Source organism: Trachymyrmex cornetzi, unplaced genomic scaffold (assembly GCF_001594075.2).
Source record: "Trachymyrmex cornetzi isolate Tcor2-1 unplaced genomic scaffold, Tcor1.1 scaffold1388, whole genome shotgun sequence".
NCBI lineage: Eukaryota > Metazoa > Arthropoda > Insecta > Hymenoptera > Formicidae > Trachymyrmex > Trachymyrmex cornetzi.
Window position 1 is genome coordinate 272,713 of NW_017295969.1, and position 24,653 is coordinate 297,365.

Below are 24,653 nucleotides of genomic sequence, written 5' to 3' on the forward strand. Positions count from 1 at the left end.
CGCTAGCGTACGGCGATTTCGCCTGTCACGCGAAAAAGGCCGCCATGTCCTCTCTCAGATTTCTCTCTGACTCAGCCAAGAACTCTGCGTTGACGGTGGCGACACAGAATCAGATTGCGGTTTGGCGACACTGTTAGCCACACACTTAAACACGAGCCCATGGCCGTGTGCTCGCCTGTGGCGCGCCGAAGGTGAACGAGACAGCGAGGTCCTTCTAAAACTAGTCGCTTGTTTCAAACTACCGAAAATCCTTTTTCGGCAATCTTGGCCGCTCGGCGGTTCTAGGTATCAATAAAGGGCGGGGAGCATTCTAAATAACATATAAGTTTTAATAAATTATAGTAATATATAGTGTACACCTTCCATTAATCCAGAATAGTATAAATCATGTTAAAATGCAACGGTTTACGAGATATTTAATTGTTTACGATTTTTCATGCACGTTACATACCTACTTCATAAACTCGAGTAGCAAGAATAGTTCAGTAGAAGTAGAATTTTACCGAAAAAAAATTATAAACCAGCATTTCTTTTCACGAAAGTCTCGAAAGGCCATATCAAAAAAGAAATGCGTACGTTTGAGACTTGCGACTTGTGAAGAAAATATGCGAAAAAAAAATCGAATAGTTGCAAAAAGCACGTTTTTCGCTTATAAAACGAAAGATATTGATTGTATGAAAAAAAAGTTTGATATAAAAAAGGTAGGTATTCGAAATACCTACAAAATGAGACGTGCAACATTAAAATCGATCTATTAGTTAAGTAAAAAAAAATAAAAACCATCGGAAAACATTTTCCCCCAATATTTCGGATTGTACAAAATTAAAAAAAAAATATTCACGCAATTTCACGTAAAATACCTGCTTCAAACGTTCAAACCAATGTACCTTTAAACTCACATAACTTCGTCAATTTTTTTCGAATCGACTTGAAATTTACAGGGAAGATTTTTAAAAGTATGTACTTTAAGAAAATATCAAAATCCAAAAATCGATTTTTTTTTTTAAGTTTACAAGTAGGCATAACCCCTTAAGTTTTCCGCAAACAGGTTTTTAGTGAACAAATGATTTTTTGCAAAAACTAATGAATATTTTAGGCTTGTTTAGGGCTAGATTTGTTCTTCATTACGAGGGCTACATTTTACGAGAATTTCCAAGCTTTGCGTTTAAATCTCAATTAACAGAGAGAGAGTGAAAAAAGGCCTTTTTCGGTGTTTTTTATTTTTTTTCTACTGAACTAATAGATCGATTTTAATGTTCCATGTCTCATTTTGTAGGTATTTCGAATACCTATAACATTTTTTATACCGAACTTTCTTCCATGCAACCAATATCTTTCGTTTTATAAGCGAAAAACGTGCTTTTTACAACTATTCGATTTTTTTTCGCATATTTTCTTCACAAGTCTCGAATCTCAAACATACGCATTTCTTTTCTGATGGCCTTTCAAAGATTTTCGTGGAGAGAAATGATGGTTTATAATTTTTTTCCGGTAAATTTCTACTTCTACTGAATTATTCTTGCTACTCGAGTTTATGAAGGAAGTATATAACGCGCATGAAAAGTCGTAAATAATTAAATATCTCGTAAACTGTTGCATTTTAATGTGATTTATACTATTCTGGATTAATGGAAGGTGTACACTATATTACTATAATTTATTAAAACTTATATGTTATTTAGAATGCTCCCCGCCCCTTATTGATGCCTAGGGCGACTGAGATTACCGAGAAGGCATTTTCGGTCGCTTGAAACAATTAGCGACTAGTGTGAGAAAAAGCTCGCTGTCTTGTTCGATCTCGGCATGTCGACGCGACGGCGAGAACACGTACATGGGCTCGTACTTGCATGTGTGTTACAGCGCCGCACCACGATTACAATAAATGGCTGAACTTGTAGGCGTGGAAAAGTGACGTTTTGACGATGAAATTTATGTTGCATGCCATTTCGTTATTATTTGTTTAATTGTGAAAATGTGACTTGTCTCGTACTTATCAAAGTCGTAATTATCGATGAAAACTAAAATTATCATAGAATTTTATATGTAAAAGCGTATATTTTACTCGTTTCAACAGCTGTCGGACCATATGATTCTGCCCGAATATAGGTTCACTTATTTACGTGCCTTTTACGACCATTTACTGACTGTCAAGGGAGGAAAGGACATCGATTTTTACAAGTGTTTTAAAGCGATCTCGTCATTTCGTTTCATCCAAATTGTCTTTATTTAAAAATGGCATGCAACATAAATTAACGTGTTATGCCTTGCTTCTGACGTCACGATTCCAACATGGCCGCTGCGACTAGTCAGGAGCCTTAACGCAACTTTAAATCCCTTTTCACAATTTATCCAGATAGCACAACTTATCCATTTGACAGTATTAAATATTAAATTTCATATTAAATTTGGAACCGTACATGTGACAACACAACCAATAAAAAATAAATACCTTTAACGATATAAATTACGCTTTATCTACTAGAATAGATTGAGACATTTTTTCGATTGCCATGTCACGTTTGTTATACAACTTATCAAGAAACATGGATACTCTAGTATTACGCGTAATTGGTTTCAAATTGTTTATATTTTTTTGCAAGTCAGGATAACATCTCTGATAATGAAGAATTGCACAAAAAAGATTCCATGGACTGAATTCAGGCCACATTACCTCGCTAAAGTAAAGACAAGTATGATCGATCTAAAAAAAATTTAGATAAAATTTGTAAATGCATAATTCTGCTTTGATTACAAGTAGATAGATTCAAACATTTCAAATCACACAAATTAAATACGTTTTCTTACTTGCCACATAAGGAAATCGCTAAGTCGAGTTTCTCCGGAAGTACGAATTAATAAATTTGGTTTCGGAGACTTGTAAGTGTACAAACAATCAGTAATCAGATCTTCGTTAATGTCTTCAGGTAAAATATCAGCATCCTTTACACCTTGTATTACATCCTTAATTGCATGAGTAATTTCATCCCTTGCTATAGCGATATTAAAAAATATAAAACTTATATATGCGTGTGGATGTGTGTGTGTATATATTTTTAAATTATATAAAATATTAAACATTTATTAATATATATGTCACGAAACTAATTATCCAGAGAGTACACCGATATAACAATGATTTTTTAAATTGTTTAATTAATTAGGCTGTGTAATTGTTTATAAGACATAAAAGGTCTGTTTTTTATTGCCGCACTTTCTGAACTAGTACACACAGTGCAATAAGTTGAAGTGAAACAAATATACGTTTGTTTCACTTTAACTTATTGCACTGGTTCAGAGTGCAGCAATAAAAAACAGACCTAAAGCAAGAAGGATGACACAAAGCAGAATGATGCAATAGCGCTGATAGCACAGTTTCTGAACGCAAGCTTAGTGTAATATATAAAATCAAGTATAAATATAAATATGGTTCATTGTAATTATACTTACATGTATAAGCAGCAGCAACATTTAAAATTATTCTATTATTTTCCCTAGTAGCAATCATAATTTCAGCAAATAATTTGCGTACATCTGCTGGCAGCAGGGACAAATTGCCAATCACACGAATGCATACTCCATCGTCTTTCAATTCTTCCCTGGAAATTGTTTATATAAATTTGTTTTAACAAATTCTATATTGTGCTGCCAATGTGATGCTTGATTTAAAAATTTTTTAATGTTACACATACTTCTTTTCTAAGAGACCCTTGAATTCCTGTCTGGCAAGATCTGTGAGAACATTAATTTCTTCTTTGCTACGTTTAAAATTTTCTATACTAAATGCAAAAACTGTGACTTCTGCAATACCGAGATATCTGCACAAGTATACCATCTGAATCATTTTGTGGAACCTATCGTAAATAAAATATAAAATATGGGACAAATGAACAATGGACCAGTATATTAGCAAATTTTCTTTAAAAATACATACCCTTTTAAGTATCCCTCTGCTTTGCTCAAGTTCTGTTTATTCGCATAACGTCTGTTACCATCCATGATAAATGCCACGTGTTTAGGCACTTCGCCAGTCTTAACGATCCTTAAAGCCAGAAGTTGAAACCAGTTCCAAATGCAGTCTTTTAACCACGACATTGTATTTTAAATTGCACGTTCGGGCGTACGAAAATGTACAATCTACGATCGACTGACTCTCTTCAATGTTTCAAAAATTTCTGTTACATTCACTATCCAATATGACTACTACTTGTCGACAAACACAGTATATTTCTTCTTCTTCTTCTTGCTACTGACTCTGCAACCTGACTGACTACTGCGAATAAAGTCCTATATATAGACAGGACTCTGGTACTAAACCATTTATGGTCTTCGAAAATGGACCAAAATAAATTAAATACAAGGCAATCAGCTTTCTCGAACCGAGCGAATAATAAAAAGGATGATGTGATCCAAACGAAAATAATAGGTCCTTCCCTCCCCCCAAATACGTTTAGACGTCTGCAGCTACGATGCTTCCACGCTGCATGACCGCGCGTCGAAACGAATGAAGGGACTTCGAATAATGTAATACAATGGCTGCGTTCAGCAGGCTCAACAATTTTGCAACTGTTTTGTGATTTTTCGCTGAGGTAGGACTATTCCTTTAACTCTAAAAATATAATCCAATCAGCGCGACAAATCATAAAACGGTTGCAAAACTACTGAATCTGCTGAGCGCAGCTATTGACACTGTCGAAGTCGGCAACGCTTTTCAAAAATAGATTCGAGTTGATGCAATACGAACACAGTATATATAATACTCATTAAGGCTTCTGATTATTCAGCCAAGAATTCTGTGTAGCAACACAGAATCAGACGGCGCCTGGCGAAACCGGTAATTCGTTTGGATCACATTAACCTTTTTATTATTCGCTCGGTTCGAGTAGGCTGGTGCTTTGCACGAACCCATGTACGTGTGCTCGCCTTCGGCGCGCCGAAAGTGAACGAGACAGCGAACTTCTTCTCACACTAGTCGCTTGTTTCCAAGGTTGGCAAGTAATGCGTAATACAATCTCTCCTTTTGTGGCTATTAGCAACACCAGATAGTTTTCGGTAACTAAACAAGTTATAAAAATTCAAAATATTTATTTTGTAATTTCGCATTTTTATTAGTTTGTAGATCAGTTAGTTGTCGTTTTGATTTAGGAAAGTCTACATTATCTGCTATTTTTATGCGAGTTGTAACTGCTTTAAATGAAATTTCTCCGGAAATAATATTTTGGCCAAATAGAGAGGAACACAACGCAAGCGCTATCTTTTCAAGCTTCTGCTGGAATAGAAGATATAATCGGTACTATCGATGGAACGTATATTGCTATCGAGGCTCCCAAGTAAGATAGTAAGGCCGATTCTAACTCACTATGATTAGTGCGTATACGTATACGATGTGTATATGTGTGTGTGTGAGGCGGAAATGCATCACAGACGCTGAGTCGTCCAAGGGAGAAGAAAGCGCATCACCGGCGGTCCGTGGCAGAGGGGAAGGATTCATTCCTTCTCTCTTTCACCCGTTGCGTTCTCTCTTTATCTCCTCTCATTATCTCCTATTGTCCTCTCTCTCCCACCCATTGTAGGATGCAGTTCTCTCTCCAACCCATTGCGGTCCTATACTTATTATTTGCGCTCTCTTTCTCCTATTGCGCTCTTTCCCACGTTGTCTTTTCTTCTCGCACGTGATTTAATTAAATAGATATTATATTTACGATTTTTAATGATACGACTTAGAAACTAATTATGTGATAATATTTTTATGAATTTTTAATAATATAATCTAGTAACACTAATTATGATAATAATTTTTAGTAATGTTGTACAAAAATGATCAAACACGCTTTCTTATCGATTAATTCAATACTTATTGAATCGTACTACTGAACAGCTATTATTAACTAATTCTTAACTACAGGGAAAGGGGAAAGAAATCAATATATGGTATATTAAAAAAAATTTTTTCATGCTTTATTTTAAATTTGATAGATTTCTTTTTGGCGTTGCGACCACCAGTTGTATATTTTAAATACATTTTGTAACGCACAATTCTTAACATGTTTTACACATCGCATAATATTAGTAACATTGTATTGCTTTTTTATTTGGAAGATTTAGGCGACTGAAAAACCTTGATATGAATCGAACGGATTTCGTAGCATCAACAATAATTGCTGCATACATATACTTAAATAAATACTGCGTGTTACATATACTTAAATAACAAAGAAAATGAAGAGATACGAAACACATTTATAGATAAGTTTATAGGGCAATATAGGGTTTATTGTCCTTCAGACAATGATGAATGATGCTGACAATGTTAATCATGAAGCAGCTATTTATTTTACGACGATATAAATACAGAATTGGAAAGAGAAGGTCACGAGACAGGATCGCAAACAATTTATATCCGTTTCGATAAATTACAAATTTCATAAATTATAATTGGTTTTATTTTATAATCATTCTAACAACGTCACTTTTTACATTTACAGTTTATTCGTATTTTCGATTTTTTTCAAAAATAGTTTAATTTAAAAGCATTATTTGTCGCAAAAAATACATTGGAAAACTTTGTAATATATAATAAATATAATATATTTAGTTTTTTTCTAGCCATTTGAATTCAAACCATCTTAACTCAAATAATTTTACTTACAAGCTACTTGTATGCTAACTATATTAGAAATGAAGGTAATTATTTAGCATACCATACCCCACCTAAAATCTTAATAAAAATACACTCATTCGACACGTTTTTACTCACAATGAAAGAATCTGGCAAAAAAATGCAGTGGTCGGCCTCGTGAAACGAGATAATTCGATATAGAAATGATTATTTCTATAAATAAATAAAATGTATTCATAGAAATCAGCCATATCGAATTTATATCGAATCGACGTCAATTCGATGTCGATATTGATATTAATTCGCTGAAAATTTGTTTGGATGACGAATATATGAATATGAGAAAGATTGCAGGTGATTTTTTTAATATTAATAAGTATTCGAAATCGTGGACACGATCGAATCAAAATCGACCTTTAAATTGATATAATTTTGACTAAATATTTTCGATGTCAAATCGATATCGATTCAAAATATCATTTTTCACTGGATAGGATACAAAAAACGCGATTTCATATTTTTATGAATCTTTATTTTTTAAGAACAAAAGTTTTTCGAACATTTCGTCTGATAATCGATTTCTACGTGGAATTAATATTTGTTGTCCACAATTAAAAAGGCGCTCTACCGGCACTGATGATGGCAATGATGTGTTATACATAAAAAAAATTTGTTTGACGTGTGGATACAAATTAAGAATATCTATTTTTTTAGATTTATTTTCTAAATATGAAAAAACTTCAATATTGCTTTGAACGTCTGATGTCACACTAATCTCAGTTTTTTTGTTTATATCACAAAAGAAATCCTCCTCACTACTACTAATACTACTACTACTGGAAGTTAATTGTTTAGTCTGAGAGTAAATTGCATTTTTGCAATACAAGTTATCTACTTCCTTTAAAAAGAGTTCTTTACATATCTTTATGTTATCTTCTGGCACCCAATTTAATTTAAATCTGGGTAAACTGATAGCAGATATAATAAACGGTTTACTATCAGGTGATCCAAGATCAAAAATAAATTTAAATCGTTTTTCTAAAGCTTGAATCATTCCAACTACAAATGGATTACAATATATTAAATGTGTAAATTTTGTAAGTTTTTGTCTTAGTATAGTAATTGTAGGTGCTAAACCTAAAAAATTTATTTTTTCTCTTCTTGTAACATATCAAGACTTGTTGCTAAAGGAGACATAATCATAATAAATTCTTCTAAGAATTCAATTTCAGTTGGTTTTAATTTTTGGAGCTTTAATTCTTATAATCTTGTACAATCTTAGATAGTTTGAAAAAGATAACATTTCTTTTATCTAAGATAAGATAAAGATAATCTATATTCTTAATAATCTAGATAAAGATAAGATAAAGCCATTTCTTCATCTAGATGATTATCTAGATAATTTTATCGAGATAACGGAAAACACTGGTTCGTACTTGCATGTGTGTAAGTAGACAGCGCCGCACCACGATTACAATAAATGGCTGAACTTGTAGGCGTGAAAAAGTGATGTTTTGACGATGAAATTTATATTGCATGCCATTTCGTTATTATTTATTTAATTGTAAAAATGTGACTTGTCTCGTACTTATCAAAGTCGTAATTATCGATGAAAACTAAAGTTATCATAGAATTTTATATGTAAAAGCGTATATTTTACTCGTTTCAACAGCTGTCGGACCGTATGTTTCTGCCCGAATATAGGTTCACTTATTTACGTGCCTTTTACGACCATTTACTGACTGTCAAGGGAGGAAAGGACATCGATTTTTACAAGTGTTTTAAAGCGATCTCGTCATTTCGTTTCATCCAAATTGTCTTTATTTAAAAATGGCATGCAACATAAATTAACGTGTCATTCCTCGCTTTTGACGTCACGATTCCAACATGGCCGCCACGACTAGTCAGGAGCCTTAAATATAAAAATTAAGGTATTACATATGGGCCTAGGGTTGGGTAAGTTAATTTTTTCTTTTAACTAAGTTAAGTTAAAGTTAACAACCTTGAAAATTTAACTTAGTTAAGATACAAGTTAATGTATAATGAAATTAGTTGAATTAAAAGTTAAGTTAATAAAAAAAAGTAATTGAAAAATTAAAAGTTAAATTTCTTTCTATTTTATGATTTTTCAGAGTCTTACAAATAACGGAAATAACAAACATATACTTCATTTAGAATATATTGTATATTTTATTTAAACTTTTTGTTTATATATACTGTTATATATATATTTTTTGTTTATATATATTGTTATATATATATATATATATATAGATTTCAACCTATCAAAAACTAGATACATTAAAATATACGGTTTTTGCTAGATTGAAATCAATATATAATAATATACACAAACAAAACTTTTAAGTAAAATATAGAGTATGTTCTAAATGATATATATGTTTGAGTCTGAGACTTAACTTCAAAAAATTTAAATAAAAAGTTAATAGTTATCGATAAAATGTAACTAAATAATGTTAAAAAGTTAAGAGTCTAAAATGTAGCTAAGTTAAGTTAAAATTATTTAACTTTTCAACTTTTAAACTTAACTTTTAGCTTTTTAACTTGGCACTATCCAACCCTGCATATGGCGATGATTGTTTGTGTTCTTCATTTATTATGGTGATAAAGAAAACCAATGTACTTATTATTAAATATTATTAAAATTTATCACTGTGCGATAGCCTATAGTCTTAAATCACTCGAGAAACGAGTGATTTAATATCGATTATTTAATATCAATTATTGCTGTTATTTCGCTATTATATTTATTACACACACTACATTACATTTACATAAAAATCAAACCTAATCTGTAATATTATTTTCATCGAATTATCTAGCGATTGGTAGCGACATCGATATGTCCACATCGCTTCGAATCAATTGATACGTATTAAATATTATTTCTCTCATTATGCTTAAATTTTCAGACAGTGAGCTTCATATCTCATGGCCGTGATGGCCCCTTGGAGGTACATTCTGCGTGGTGTATCACATTTGAAAGCTTCTCTTAGTATAGAAAATAACATTTTGCAGTTTAATTACCTTGGCTGATACGCTAAACAGCCATTCTGTATTTACTAAAATATTTCAAATTTAAATTTTATTTGATTTTGAGTGCAGTGTCCAGTTCTTTAAATCCATGTTTCCCAATATAAATATTTCACTAATTTTAGAATTTAATAAAATAAGAAAGATATTCTTAAGTAATACCAAATAATAAAATAAAAAATAAAAGATAATAATAAACAATTTATAATAAAAAAGACATATTTAAGTTAATTACTATTGATCGACGACGAAGCAATTGGGGGACATCGATTTAAGTTCAAATATTTAGCTTTATCATATTTTAATGCTCATTAAATATGAAAATTCTTTTTCAAATTACTACAATTAATATTACTAGCCTCTGGCTGTTATTATATTAATATCTATCAATTTATTATTCTTTTATTAATAAAACAAATTGTTTTCATATAGAGCGAAGCTGTGGATCCACATGATATGAGAAGAGAATTTCTTACTGGATTCCACGGAAGTGCTGGGATAGCTATAGTCACTATTGACAAGGCAGTACTTTGGACTGATGGTCGATATCATGTTCAAGCAAATCATCAGCTGGATTGCAACTGGATTTTAATGAAGCGAGGTGAACATAACGTGCGTAAATTAATTTAAATATTTTCATTATTTCCGTATCAAAGTCCTTATTCTATATTAAATTTGCAAGCTTATTAATCAATGATTTATTATTCATGTATATTATATATGCATATATGTATACATATATATATACAATTCTCTCTCTCTCTCTCTCTCTCTCTCTCTCTCTCTCTCTCTCTCTCTCTCGTCATTAATAAAATAATCTATTGCAACAATAGATGCATACACTTTTCTTGTCATAAAATTCATTCTCAATGCTTTCAATCTTAATTGTTATACATACCAGCTATTTATGACTTAAATAATTAAAATTCAAAGATAACAATAAACTTCAGAATAACAGTTTTGTTTATATACACATATATATATATATATAATGAATTATATATTTTTTTATCTAATTCTACTTTTCTAATGATAGCAAATGCTTTCTGTTGCTGTCCTCTTCTGATCACTGTTTTGACGAGTAACCTCGCCGGTCCCCAGGTGGCGAGACTATCTAGGTTTAAATTTAACTGTTCTGTAATTTCCTAGATGGCTTCACAGAAAGTTGTTTTCTCGTGTTTAAAATTTGACCACGACTACTATATCTTAGGATGATGCAGCGAGGAAATTTAAGATCATACTTCACAGGATCAGTTCTGTAGGAGTTGATCTCATTCTCCCTCCCTAACACGGGAGTTGATGTAACCATGATGAGGAGAAATAGCCCTCTTCTCTGAGCGTGAGAACGACACGAGTTCTCGACTTGTTTCGAGAACTCTGTCATCAATGATCGTTCACCCTTCGCATTCAATGCGTAGGGGGATGGGAAGAAGGGCGTTCTGAATGGTTGCTTCATTAAATTTAAACATAAAATTTTATTTTATTTGTGGTATTTGAGCAACGATCATATTTTTCTGTAGAAACGAAAAGTAAATATTTTTATGTATTTACATATATAATACATATACAAAAAATTTCACGTTTTGCCCTAAAGGGAAGAGTGTCGTAATCACGCTTATCCTGGCTGGACAATGAATGCAAGAGAGAGGCACACACGATGCTTTTTTTCTAGTTGGATAAGCTGAATTTGCGTTTTGCTACCGCTATTAGTGTACTAGCAGTGCCAACACCGCAGCCATATACACAATAGCAACGCTATTCACAATAGCAATCGCAAATTCAGCAGGAAAAAAAAGGCTTGTGTACCACCGGCTTAACACAATCATTTCATCTTTGTTTAACATTTAACAAACGACAAAGATACTATGATAATCGCGTATTTTGCTAGATAAACACGTCCAATATAATCGAGCCTAAAATATTAAAAATCTGTAGCATTCGTAGCTACACTAGATTTTCAGCACTGGCAATGAATGTCTGAAGTCTGCCTAGATGAATACAATTTTTTCTATCAAATACTATATAAACGTTTGTAATTATCATTGTCGTTGAACATTAAATATAAAATGAGAATAGAAGCGCTGGAAAGCACTTAAACCGAAAATGTGACCTTAAATTAAAAACGATATCAACGTCATAGAAAAAAAGGAAATATCTTCGATATAATTTAATAGATAAAGTAATATAACTCTTTATATAACATTACGAATATATTGAAAAGGATCAAGATCTTCAGCATCAATAACATAAGAATTTGCAACAAACGTTAAACCAATTATAAATTTTAAACGATATTAAGAACCTTTATTTTATATGTGATATCACAACAATACTAGAAATTTAAAATGCCTATTACAGTCGAAGCTGGATCTTCATTGCTTTTAAATAATTCAAACTAGAATTACTATATATACTATATATGTACTTACATATATATAATAGGCATTTTAAATTTCTAGTATAAATTTTCAAGATTATTGAAACTTTATAACATTTCGATATTTTCATTAATTTTTTTAGGTACCAACAATAACAGAATGGTTAATGCAAGAGTTCCAAAATCGATCAGAAGTACGTATTGGTGCTAATCCAAAACTAATACCTGCATTTACGTGGGAGACATGGGAGCACGAATTGGGTAACGAAAAATATTATTGTATCAAATACCTCTTTATTGCGATGTTATTGAATATATTAAATATATATAGCATACACGTACATATTTTTATTGCCGAAGGGGGGATAGTTTACACATTAATAAAAATCTATAATATTTTTGCTGTGTACAAAAATATTGCTTTGATAATAAATTTTTTTTCGGTTCATTTTCAAGTTTCAAAACAAATTCTATAACTATCATAAACCGCGAAGCCAAATCCGATCTTCTTTCACCGCGACTAACAATCTTATTCGTATTCAGCGAATTCGTCCGTGAGATTGGTCGCAGTCCATAACGACCTAGTGGACTTGATCTGGCAGGTGAGTCGACCTGAGTACAATCCGCACGCGGCGTATCCGCTGACGGACGAATACTCCGGCAAACCATGGCAGGAGAAAGTTCAGAGCATTCGACTGGAAATGGAGTACTCGTCGGTCGACGCGCTCGTCGTCACCGCGTTGGATGAGATAGCATGGCTCTTCAATGTTCGTGGCTACGATTTACCGCACACTCCTGTCCTCAGGGCCTACGCGATTATAACTCACGAGTCCCTGCATCTTTATGCTCCACGCCAAAAAATCCTGCGGTCCGTCGATATACATCTGAAAATCGACTTCTGCTCCCATGCAAACTGCGTCAAGTGAGTAATGATTAGTAGAATCTGGAAATTACCGTATCAGGCAACTTCCGACAAATAAAATAAGAAATTAAACGATAGACAAGGATGCAGATTTCTAATACAAAAGTAGAATTTATTGTACGTTGAATTTTAAGAAAAATAAAAGATTTTCAGACGTTACAAAATCAAGATATTTCTTAGTCTTTGTAAATTGTAGAAATTGCCATAATAATAAGATAAAACAGATTTATATAATGACCGATATTTACCGTTACAGATGGCACAATTACACAGACATTTGGTACGATTTAAAGACTATGTCTCAAGCCTGGAATACAGTGTGGCTCCCTTCACCGTACGGCTACTCGCCGGGTGCGTCCAAAGAAATATACAATTCCGTAAGTGTAATCGCGAAGACGGCAGTTTTGCATATATTTTAAGCACGAGAATACGTATAATATACGGCATCTATCTTCGAATAAGCAAATCCCCAAAGTCCGTTCTTCAGTATTATTACTTTTATCTCAAACTAGATATCGAACTTACTTATAGTTTAATCTGTCCGGGCTAATATTATTTTTAGATTAAAATATAAAAAAAAATAAAAAAACATTTACTTTTTTATAATCGATAATTATAAAAACTATACATATAATTAGCTTTAACTTATACAATTCAATATTATAAAAATATCCAGACACGAATATAGCTAATACGTGAGAATCTTTTTCGCAGATTCCACCAGAAAAAAGATTAGCTAAGGCCTCGCCTATAATTGATTTAAGAGCGGAGAAAAACAAAGTCGAAGTAGCAGGTATGAGAAGATCTCATCTAAGGGATGCGATGGCCATGTGTGATTTCTTGGCCTACATGGAAGAGCAGTACAAATTGGACTCTGAAGAATGGGACGAGATGCAAGTAGTGAGAGTGCTCAATGAAATTCGTTACGAGCAAGATGGCAATAGGGGTATCGCCTTCCCAACAATCGCAGGGTATGGACCACACGCCGCTATGCCGCATTACGAACCAAATAACTTGACCAACATTAAAATAGGGACCACATCCACACTAATGATCGACTCTGGAGGACAATACTTGGGTACGAAATTCTGAATCCCTTTATTTTATTTTGCTAGGAAATTGAATTAAAGCAAGTTGAATTAAATGGAACAAGAACTAATTTTAAATTCAAAATTTACTTTAAATATAAAATTCGAAAAACATTCAGTTATTCTTTTTTACGTTTCCTTCAATTCTTCGCCGATCGCAAGTAGTCGAGACATGAAAAGCATGAGCAAAATTATTTAACAGATGGTACCACAGACGTGACCAGAACTCTTCACTTGGGAGTGCCGACTGATGAACAGAAAAAAGCCTACACGAGAGTGCTGATCGGTTCGATTGAATTATCGTCTTTGATCTTTCCCAATGATCTGTCGACAGACCAATTGGATGTTGTTGCGCGAAGGTCGTTGTGGAGTAGCGGTTACGATTACATGCATGGCACTGGTCACGGAATTGGTCATTTTTCTTCAGTTCACGAATGTTCGTAATCTACAGTTTCCTGTAAAATAATTGCGTCACGAGAATATGGAATACAATTGATAAAAGCCATTCTAGTGGAACAATACGCGTTGCAGCGCCTATCAGCTTGTATTACGGATGCAAAAATGCAGGATGTTCCGTCAAGTTGAAGCCAGGATTCTTTCTTTCAAACGAACCGGGGTATTACAAAGAAGACGATTTTGGTGTTCGTTTGGAGAATATTCTTGAAGTAATTCCGGCTGATAAATTGGTATATCTTTTGATACATTCTCATCTACTATATGACCGTATATGTAATTAATTATTATACGAAATATATAAAAACAGCTGTGTAATGATACAAAGAAATTGTAATTACTAGTTTTTAATTATTAGCTGATAACTGTTTCAGTCTCATAATGGGCAAAGATTTCTCACATTCAGAGACGTCACTCTGGTTCCGTACGAACCGAAACTTATCAAGATCAATATGCTAACTTCACCGCATGTAAGTTTTAAATATATCAGTCTACAACTACTTAATTTTAATTATAATCACAAAAAATAACGATATGTTGCACAATATTAACATGTCTATATTACATAGCGGCGTTGGCTAAATAATTATAATAAACGTATACGGGAAGAAGTCGGAGCAGAATTAAAAAAGAATTTAAAAATGAAAGCATTTTACTGGATGATGGCGAAAACTATGACCATTCCAGAAACAGGCAGCTATTATTTCCCTGATAATTCTCAGGCAATATCGTCTACCAATAGGCAATTCCATACTTTAGTTATAATTGTTGCCATTTATCACATCATAAAAAGTAAGCGATATTCAAACACAACCTTATGCATTTATTACAATTTATTTACTGAAACTGAAGAATGATGCATCAATTTTTGTTGCAGATTTCACAAGAATACGCGACTAAACTAGGAAACACATCTATATTGCCAAATATTTGCCAAAATTACAGACCTTTTTTGCTTTACGGAACTTTTTTAAAATGTACATCATTTCCAAGATTGATATAGGATATCATATAATTACATTTAGGCAAGAAAAACAGAAATAAACTTTAATAAATTATTTTTCTATATACATATCTGTACTATTTTTTCTTTTCTTTATCCTTCTTTCTGAGCTCTAGTCCTTCATCTATGAAGTCTTGAATTGGATCTTCTATTGAATCCAAAAACTCTACAGGTTCTGGATTATTTGGTGAGGCAGTCACATAAAGTTTAAAATACTTCAATATATCATCTAAAAAATAAAAATATATAAATCTATAATTGTTAAGCTGTAACTATCAAGCAAATGTAAATCAAATAAATATGCTAAACATATAATAAATATAAATTAATTTTATCAAAGAAACAAATAAAAATACAAACCTATTACTTTCTTATCCATTTTATATTCAGAAGCTATATTTTCACTACTATATTTTATAGGATCGCGTTTATGTTGCAAAAGAAATGTGAGAGCTTGCTTCAATGAGCACTTTCCCATAGGAATCATTGTAGGTTCATAAGATTCAAATGTAAAACCATTTTCCGAGCTCCGTCTGCTTTGAGGTAAAACCTTGGAGTCTCTCGTTGGCTCTTTCATTTCCTATATAATATTGTAAATTTTACATCTGCTCAATAATCAAATCTATTTGTGTTCAATAAATTTATGTTAATATATAAAAATATGTTTTATATTAACATACAAAAACATTAATACAATATTCAAAAATACAATCAACCCATACTTGCGAGTCTGTCGACGTAACAAAAACATCTTTTAATCGTTGATCTAGTTGCGTGTTCTTTTGGTAATGGTCTTCCAAAAAGTGTGGATTTACTGAAACAGAAGATAATTACATGACCAAACTTAATTTGGCAAATTGGAAGAACCATTAAAGATGGTAGTTTGAATATAATTTTAAATTATAGTCATTAAATTATGATTTAAAACATATCATATAATACCTTGATCTGAAAGCTTCTTTTGTTTTTCTGTAGATGCATATTGAGGTGCAGGTACTGGCTTTTCTCGAGAAATAAGTTTTGCCGCACGATTTTCAATGTTAAATGTACGAATGGGTCGAGTCAATACCGAATAAATCTTTCCCATAATTCAAGTAATCTACCTACAGCAAAACAAATTATTCGCTATAGGTATGTTCGTTCCATTTTTAACATTTATAACATAAGCGAGCATTACTTGTTTTTATTTAACATTTAATTGAAACAAGAATGAAATGATTCCATGAACGTTGCAAACAATGCAAACGTCAAATGGAACGCACAATTATAAATAACCTTGGAATATTACTGTGGTTGCTACAATGAATTTTCACCCAAGTTCTAATTCAAGTTTAGTACGGGTTTTTAAATTAAAATGTGTTAATAATATAAAGTAACATTTAATACAATTATTTCACATTAAAATTACTTTTTAATAATAAAATACTATTAGTTATTCTACAATCTGCGATCTATGAATATTAAAAAGTGTGAAAAATTTGTTAATATATGTAAATATTTTTATCTAGAATAGTATTAATGTAAGGAAAATGAGTAACATTCGAAGAGAAATAATTACACGAAAAACCATCACATAAGATTATTGTTAATTTTAGCTGTAATATATCTCCAATCATAGAATGCAAGAGTTTATAAAACGTGTTTTATACAATAATTATGAAACAACACGAACATATACGATTAAAAAGAATTTAATTTTCAAGAGAAATTTCTTAACCTTTTTGAGAGAAAATCAAGAGTTATGCATTCCAAAATTCACTAAAAAAAGTTGCCGTCTATTTGCATTCCGAAACTTATTAGGTCTGTTTTCTGTGGCTAAACTAGTGTACACTTTTGGAACTAAAAATGATATAGATATATGTTTGATATTTATTTAAAGCGAGAAAGAGAGTTCTAGAACAGTCTAGTGCAGGAACAAAAAACAGACCAATTAGGTCAGAGATACAGTCCCTAGAATAGTTATTCTAGGGACTTTAGCCGGACTCTGTTTTTCTAGGGACTCTAACTGCGCTTAGTCTTAACTAGGCATACTAGGTTGGTACAAGTGGGCACGCATAATCGTGGTGAGTTTCCTTTCGGATACGCGTCGAGGTGAGAACATACTGTATGTGTTACATGTGTTGATTTGAGACATTTTCGCGGTTGAGGTTGTTTTCTGTGCGAAATTATGTCACGGCTCTGCGCGGCCTAACGACGGACGATATTTCGGTGAGTCGCTGTGCATATTATAACAAAGAACTGGTATCAAGAGTTTTACGGGTTTGACGTTACCTTGTAACCGCCAAAACTGTAGACGGAAACGCCATCTTGTGCATTGATGTTTATATTTTCATAAATCGAGCAATATTCGTTGTTGACTTTTCATATACATTTATGGGTTAGATCGCATGCCATTTGACATGGAACATCAATTACTGGTCTAATACTGAATTTCTTCATATTACTTCATACCAAACGTAACGTTTTACTCTCAAACACTTCACTAATGAATTAGGCAGGATAGCATTTATTAAATGTTTCTTTTTTCTCTATTTCTTTTGCGCTTGAACTAAAAGTTTGATTTAATTAACTTACTAATTCCATCTTTTTATAGATCAATACTAGAAGAATCTAAGAATCATGTTTTATGCACATTTTGTATTGGCCAAAAAAGGGCCTTTGGCCCGTATATGGTTGGCTGCTCATTGGGACAAGAAATTAACAAAGGCACATGTATTCGAGACAAATATAGAAAAATCAGTGGATGGTATATTACAACCAAAGGTAAATATTATCTTATCAATCATATCTGACAAAATTCTCTGATATATCATTAAACTCTGTTTATGATATTTCTAATAGGTTAAAATGGCTTTAAGAACATCTGGTCATTTATTACTGGGAGTAGTACGAATATATTCAAGGAAAGCTAAGTACTTACTGGCTGATTGCAATGAAGCTTTCGTGAAGATTAAAATGGCCTTTAGGCCTGGAATGGTAGATCTGCCTGAGGAACACAGAGAGGCAGCTGTAACAGCTATCACCTTGCCAGAAGTGTTTCATGATTTTGATACTGCTATGCCTGAGCTCAAGTAAGATAATACAGCTTTTGTAAGAACCATGTAATAATTTTTTTAAATATATGAAAAATAAAATTTTCTTTGCAAAGATGTTTATATCAAAACTTAATTTTTAATCTTTTATATATGTGTGTGTGTGTGTGTGTGTGTGTGTGTGTGTGTGTGTGTGTGTGTGTGTGTGTGTGTGTGTGTGTGTGTGTGTGTGTGTGTGTGTATGAGCCATGGCATACAAAATACTTCAGCAGTAAAACATAAATAGTAAGGAAATCAACATGTTGGATTTGCTACTGCTTATGTTATGGCCTTACAATTTCTATTGCAATTTTACCGCTTGTGTTTTACTGTTTAAATTTTTTTGTATACCTTAGTCCTAACAGTATTTTTTTATATTTTATATAAATTTTGTTTTCAGAGATGTTGATATAGAAGCTCAGTTTAGTTTGAATCAATCTAGAGCAGAAGAAATAACAATGAGGGAAGATTATGGCAGTCTGTCTTTAGTTACACATGATCAGGGCTTTGGAGACATGAGTTTTGATGCTGAGCCACCAGAGTTGCTACGACATGGCAGTGGCATGGAACCTTCTTTGGATCAGGTATTATATATCATACTTGTCCTTTTTAATTTTACTTATTTAGTACTTTTGATCATTGTACTAAATAAGTAATGAGTAAAATTAAATATTTCACACATTTTGAAGAAGTGTGTGTGATTATATGATTTAGAATAATATAAATATTACAAATAGCTAAACAATCTTTAAATATAAAAATATTATGAAAAGTATATAAAAATTCTTGTAAAACATTTATAAAATGTAATCAGTCAATCCATAGTTCTTTGTTCATTATCATATATGTATGTAAACTTTAAGAAATGTTTTAAAAATTTGTTCAATTTTTATTAAATAAGCTAAAAATAAATAAATCAGTTTTTGATATTAAAAAAATAATTTTAAGATATTTTAAGATATTAATTGCTCCAATTTGATTTTAGAGTCACATGTTATTTAGTGATGGCCCAGGAATAGAGGCGGCATTGGAACAGAAGGAAAAAGAGCCAGTTGCAGGGACATCCGCTACAACACAACCCATGGACATAGATACACCCATTAGAGACGATGGTTTTGGTGGTCATCTTGGTCAAGATATCATATGTATGGTCAAATAATTAATATTCTTTTTATAATTGGATCCGACGATCTTTTTAATATAATTATTGTTAATGTTTTAGCGGGAGGTCTGTTTGAAGGTGGTTTATTTGATGAAGCTCCAATGGGTGAAGTACCTGTACCTGAGGTTAGTTCGATAAATGAACAACAGGAAGCAGGAGCGGTTGCTGGAACTGCTGCTTCTGTACACGATGAGTCTGATGAAGATATGGGTGATCACTTTGGTGGACCAGCTTCTCCAATGGGAGGCATGAGGTATTTATCATTCTTAAAAAATTATAATAAGATTCTAAAATATACAATCAAAAAAGAAAAATTAAGCAATAATAGTTGAAGCATTATTAATAGAACATAAATATTTGTTTAATCTATTCAATAACAAAACTTTATTTATAATCTTAGATCGAAATTTGTACGTTTGTTTTTTGTCGATAAAAATATTTATCAACTAAACTAATTGATTATGTTTTAATCTTTATTGCTTGTAATTGTCTTTTCTTGGTTTAATATTGCTTTCATTCTTGTTTGTATACCTTGCTATATACAACTATATTAACTATATATATATATTAAAATTATACTAATATATTGAATACACTATGCATAGCTCTGACGGCTCTAGACCAGCTACACCAGCCGCAGTTGGAGAGGAAATTGAAGGAAGAATTAGCGTTGCCAGTCGGCGCTTTACACCAGCTCCACCAGTTATACCAGAAGAACATGCTATTGACAACATAGAAGAACCGCCACCTATGCAAGATCAAACCACATTATTACACGATGAGGAAGAAAGCTTCGCGCTAGCTCCAATTGATGCTTCTGCTTTAAAGGGTAAATTTTTTAAATTTTAACATTGACGTATATATTTATGCCTCGTAACTAACAAAAGTCGTCGGTTTTTCTAGGATTCACGAAAGCCAAACGCAAGCGTAAACTCATTGTCGATGAAGTAAAAAATATTTCTGGTGAGGAAATGAAAGCGCAGCTATCTGATACTAGCGATATTATCACGACATTGGACTTGGCACCACCTACGAAAAGATTAATGCATTGGAAAGAAACAGGTGGCGTAGAGAAGCTTTTTGCTTTACCAGGAAGGCCTATCCCGGCTCGTGTTCTATTTAAAGTAATAATATTTAACATTCTATAATTGTTTGAATAACAAGTTTTGAAAATTATATAATGTAAATATTTCATTTTAATTATTATTAAACAGAATTATCAGAGACATCTGACCAGCAAGTCTTATGATCATGAAGACTTCGGACGACTTGGAACTGAAGAAGATGGAATGTCCTTAGAGCAAATGAGAGATGCTCCAGAAGCAGAAATAGCTTCTTTTGAACAAAGTCTCCTCAATAAACGTACAGGACGAAAACGGAAAGCACCACAGGATGACGAAGTTAGTCATTATAAAAATGATAACAAAAGAGAGAAAAATAGATTCTTTTCTTTAAAAAATAAAAAAGTTTGCAGAATTTTATTAGAATATTATAATTAATATAAATATAAATATTGTTACTATATTTAGATAAGGCAACCTCCTCAACCAGCTCAACCAACTCCAGTAGAGATCAATCAACCAAATGAATCGGAAATTCCAAACATAATCGCACAACAGAATCTTTCTTCAGAATCACCTATGCCATCCGAAGTATCTTTACCAGTAGAACCATCGGTTTCCGACATAAGCAGCATTGTGCCTTCTGGGGAACCATCAGTTATTGTACCACCAACTACCGAGCCTTTGCTCGGCTCAGAAATACCGCAAATCGCACCAGCTGAAGTTAACTCGATACTTGGCACACACGAAGAGCAAGTGCCATCAACATCGGCACAGGAAGAAGCCGCCACTGTACAAACATCCGATATGCCACAGATGGAAAATATGGGTTACGACCAAGTAAGTAGAGAAATTTTCATTTTATGATAAATGCATTTTAAAAACTACGTCCTTGCCTTGCAATCATTACTTCAATGCTTCCTTACAAATGTAGAGAACGTTTGTACATTTAATATAGAAACTTTTATTAATGCTGCACGATTTCAACAGGGACAACCACAAGTTTCGTATATGGGTTATGACGAGCAACATCCTCCAGCACATACACCTGGTGCGATTTCCGAAAGAGGACCCGCCACACCGTGGAATCACGAGGATTACGAGTTTCCGCCATCCGTGGGACCTGTAATATACTTTAATATATTGTTCAAAATATTATTTTATTATATATTTATGTAAATAATATAAAATTTTTATTTTTTTTTGTACACGTACCTATTAGTTTTATTAAGTTTTAGTGAAAAATTTTTTTAGTCTATAAAGAACATTAATTAATTGTTTATAATATTATATGTTTTTCAGCAAGAGGAACAACAAATGGATGAAACTTATGAGCAATTTGAAGAACGCGTTCTTAACAAGAGAGCGGCGCATATGTATCATGTTATTAAAAGCAAACTCGATACCAAAGATAAATTAACACTATCGGAGATGGCATTTAAAAATAATCGCAAACAGGTTAGTCTTTCGGAAAACTATATCCTATGGCTGCGTTTAGCAGAAAAAGTTTTGTGACTGTTATCAAATTTTTTAATATAATCAGTTTTATTTTTACTCTTAGTCTCTCATTGGACCTAAATGTATAAACCAACCATATTGCAGAATCTCACAACCGTTGTAAAGCTGTTTTTTCTGCTGAACACAGCCAATATATTTATCCCTTTGGTATTAAAAAAAAAAATTTTATCTTTACAGGTTGCACAAAAGTTTTATACACTATTAGTCTTGAAAAAGTTCCAAGTATTAGAACTTAATCAAGAATATTCATATGCTGAGATTATAGTCACAAAAGGACCAAAATTCGAAAATCCTGCATTGTAAAGGTTTATGCTCTCAATTATAAAACTGCGTATCTTTCTCGATGAAGAAAGGACGTTAACATCTATCTTTATACATACAATATCAAAATAACATTCACATTTTTCATGAATAATTAATCTTAATCCGAAATTATCTTAAATTGAAAAGATTCGTTGATTTTAAACACAGGATGATTTGTGAGAAATGAGGAAATATCTGATTATTATTTATTTGTTTGGATCCCCTGTCTTGGAAAGATGCGTAATGAATATTACTGGTTATTGTGAATATTATTGCATTCCTTTTTCTACATACATACCTACGTGTGCGTGTGTGTGTGTATAATGTGTATACACACACACAACCATATTGACTGCTTTTTATTTAAACAAATTCCTAATCATATTAAATTTTTGTATTTAGAAATTGATTATATCTTACATTATTCATCAATCCGAACAGGGTTTGTATATAAACATAGTAAATAACTAAAGAATATTTTACAACATATGTCAATAACATGTGCATCAATAACTTAAATCTATACATTGCAAAAGGTCCAAAACTACAAGTACACTCTTGACATTACATATATAAATTTTGATATAATTATATATCGATTTTTATTTAAAAATATTTAATACAATATTAATGCAATTAGATATTTCTAGATTTTCAATATATAATATTCAGGAACTAATTTTTTGGGGAATTTATTTATAGTACTTATATACACATTTATTTATAATTCAAGCAGTTATTAATGGAAAAATCGATTTAAGAGTATTCGTGAATAATAATTTTATGTATTATCAGGAAGAATATATTTTCTACTCACATATGTATGAAAAAGCAAAGACTCAAAAAGCTATTGAATTTTTGTAAACTTTTTTTTATAATTTAATTCATTATATCATTTGAAATCGTATTGATTACGAAAATTGCTATTGTATCTATTGTTTGTATCTTTCTTCAAACATGTTAAAAAATTTAATAAAAAGATACCAAGTGGACAAGTAACTCAATAAAATTTTAAAGTAATAACAAACTATTTTCGGAAAGAAAGTAGTGTGTGTACTATAAATTATCAAAGAAAATTATTTGATAATTTATTGTTGTACTTGTATGTCTATCTTATGATGTACAAGAATATTACAAAAAAACAATATATATTTTAACGGACTAAATATTTGTTATTAAAATTTGGCAATAAGATGATGATTTTATATTGTAAATAAGCATGTAATCAAGACAAAACAAATCATTAAAGTATAATTGTAAAAAATTATTTCGTAATGTGTCATTAAGTTTAAAATTAGTTAACTACCACGATGTAACAAATATATTGTAAATAACTTCTATTTAATCCTGTTTATTGAGAAAATAAATATCGTTTATATGTAACATCGTTTATAAACGATATTGAACCTACTAAACATACATATCATATAATACTTAAAACTGTTATTCTCCATTATTTTCCATTAATGAACTGTCAGATACATATATCAGATAATAATTTATAAGTTAATAGAGAAGCGTTTCTTTGTAATTATTTTTGTCTTTTACACATGCGTGATGCTAGAAAATAGGTGTTTTTCAGCAAGGACAGAGTAGCATATTGAATCATTATATTCCTGTTGTTTGTCAACATTAAACAAGAATGAAATGATTTATTGTCTTTGCTGGAAAACACCCAATGTCATCTAAACTTAAAACTTATTACTTTAAATATTCTATGACAAAATATTTACATTTTTTATTACCGCATGTAGGATTTGTATGTTAAACGCAATTTTATGAAGAGTGACACAAATTTAATATTGATTATTATTTATATAATAGTATATATTACATATTATTATATATTTATATAATATTTTATATTTTTATCTGAAATGAATTTATAATATACGTGCGTAATAAATTTGCTTTAAGTCATATTATTTAAGTCATACTGATCGTTAAATTACACAGATCTTTGAATAAGATTGGTATAATTAACATAGACAGTATGAAATACATTTTCACTATACTGTAAATACT

General features: G+C 31.6%; 4 protein-coding genes across 7 annotated transcripts in view; 2 read left to right on the forward strand and 2 right to left on the reverse strand.

The window, feature by feature from the left end:
* Positions 1-15,557, forward strand: part of LOC108771099 (xaa-Pro aminopeptidase 1) — a 52,611-nt gene extending 37,054 nt beyond the window's left edge. The window contains exons 3-12 of the mRNA XM_018523004.1: positions 10,103-10,282; positions 12,191-12,308; positions 12,591-12,969; positions 13,226-13,346; positions 13,684-14,047; positions 14,260-14,493; positions 14,589-14,743; positions 14,885-14,980; positions 15,080-15,302; positions 15,388-15,557. Coding sequence (XP_018378506.1) covers positions 10,103-10,282; positions 12,191-12,308; positions 12,591-12,969; positions 13,226-13,346; positions 13,684-14,047; positions 14,260-14,493; positions 14,589-14,743; positions 14,885-14,980; positions 15,080-15,302; positions 15,388-15,410 — 1,893 coding nt within the window. The 3' untranslated portion in view covers positions 15,411-15,557. The remainder of the gene's footprint in view (positions 1-10,102; positions 10,283-12,190; positions 12,309-12,590; positions 12,970-13,225; positions 13,347-13,683; positions 14,048-14,259; positions 14,494-14,588; positions 14,744-14,884; positions 14,981-15,079; positions 15,303-15,387) is intronic.
* Positions 2,271-4,299, reverse strand: LOC108771100 (dehydrodolichyl diphosphate synthase complex subunit DHDDS). Its single transcript, XM_018523005.1, has 5 exons — positions 3,932-4,299; positions 3,690-3,851; positions 3,448-3,596; positions 2,806-2,990; positions 2,271-2,701 (listed from the first exon to the last, which is right to left on the reverse strand). Exons 1-5 carry the CDS (start codon positions 4,090-4,092, stop codon positions 2,465-2,467), a joined length of 894 nt encoding a protein of 297 aa, XP_018378507.1. The 5' UTR covers positions 4,093-4,299; the 3' UTR covers positions 2,271-2,464.
* A 1-nt stretch (position 15,558) lies between the features above and the next one.
* On the reverse strand, positions 15,559-17,356 carry LOC108771101 (protein NDUFAF4 homolog). Of its 3 annotated transcripts, none has more exons than XM_018523008.1 (5): positions 17,231-17,356; positions 16,456-16,612; positions 16,236-16,327; positions 15,874-16,093; positions 15,559-15,742 (listed from the first exon to the last, which is right to left on the reverse strand). In XM_018523008.1, exons 2-5 carry the CDS (start codon positions 16,598-16,600, stop codon positions 15,591-15,593), a joined length of 609 nt encoding a protein of 202 aa, XP_018378510.1. In that variant the 5' UTR covers positions 16,601-16,612; positions 17,231-17,356; the 3' UTR covers positions 15,559-15,590. The 3 variants fall into 3 exon arrangements, with proteins under 3 accessions (XP_018378510.1, XP_018378508.1, XP_018378511.1); XM_018523006.1 differs by having other exon boundaries at positions 16,456-16,616; positions 17,231-17,355; XM_018523009.1 differs by lacking the exon at positions 17,231-17,356 and adding an exon at positions 17,126-17,194 and having other exon boundaries at positions 16,456-16,625.
* Positions 17,357-17,586: 230 nt separating this feature from the next.
* On the forward strand, positions 17,587-23,156 carry vtd (RAD21 cohesin complex component verthandi). Of its 2 annotated transcripts, none has more exons than XM_018522967.1 (13): positions 17,587-17,721; positions 18,107-18,276; positions 18,355-18,584; positions 18,985-19,168; positions 19,570-19,729; positions 19,807-19,999; positions 20,352-20,575; positions 20,650-20,870; positions 20,961-21,146; positions 21,276-21,647; positions 21,798-21,932; positions 22,110-22,265; positions 22,503-23,156. In XM_018522967.1, exons 2-13 carry the CDS (start codon positions 18,133-18,135, stop codon positions 22,626-22,628), a joined length of 2,331 nt encoding a protein of 776 aa, XP_018378469.1. In that variant the 5' UTR covers positions 17,587-17,721; positions 18,107-18,132; the 3' UTR covers positions 22,629-23,156. The 2 variants fall into 2 exon arrangements, with proteins under 2 accessions (XP_018378469.1, XP_018378470.1); XM_018522968.1 differs by lacking the exon at positions 17,587-17,721 and adding an exon at positions 17,870-17,969.
* The last annotated feature ends 1,497 nt before the right edge of the window (positions 23,157-24,653 follow it).

What these genes read in the sequence shown, in the direction of transcription:
- vtd (XM_018522967.1), top strand. Translation starts at nt 18,133, where the DNA reads ATGTTTTATGCACATTTTGTATTGGCCAAAAAAGGGCCTTTGGCCCGT. An exon ending in TCTCCAATGGGAGGCATGAG is followed by an intron (nt 20,000 to 20,351) that starts GTATTTATCATT and finishes CACTATGCATAG; the next exon opens with CTCTGACGGCTCTAGACCAG. An exon ending in CGGCTCGTGTTCTATTTAAA is followed by an intron (nt 20,871 to 20,960) that starts GTAATAATATTT and finishes ATTATTAAACAG; the next exon opens with AATTATCAGAGACATCTGAC.
- LOC108771101 (XM_018523008.1), bottom strand. Translation starts at nt 16,600, where the DNA reads ATGGGAAAGATTTATTCGGTATTGACTCGACCCATTCGTACATTTAAC. An exon ending in AAAGAAGCTTTCAGATCAAG is followed by an intron (nt 16,328 to 16,455) that starts GTATTATATGAT and finishes CTTCTGTTTCAG; the next exon opens with TAAATCCACACTTTTTGGAA. An exon ending in TTACGTCGACAGACTCGCAA is followed by an intron (nt 16,094 to 16,235) that starts GTATGGGTTGAT and finishes AATATTATATAG; the next exon opens with GAAATGAAAGAGCCAACGAG.
- LOC108771100 (XM_018523005.1), bottom strand. Translation starts at nt 4,092, where the DNA reads ATGTCGTGGTTAAAAGACTGCATTTGGAACTGGTTTCAACTTCTGGCT. An exon ending in AAGGGTCTCTTAGAAAAGAA is followed by an intron (nt 3,597 to 3,689) that starts GTATGTGTAACA and finishes AACAATTTCCAG; the next exon opens with GGAAGAATTGAAAGACGATG. An exon ending in TGTTGCTGCTGCTTATACAT is followed by an intron (nt 2,991 to 3,447) that starts GTAAGTATAATT and finishes ATATCGCTATAG; the next exon opens with CAAGGGATGAAATTACTCAT.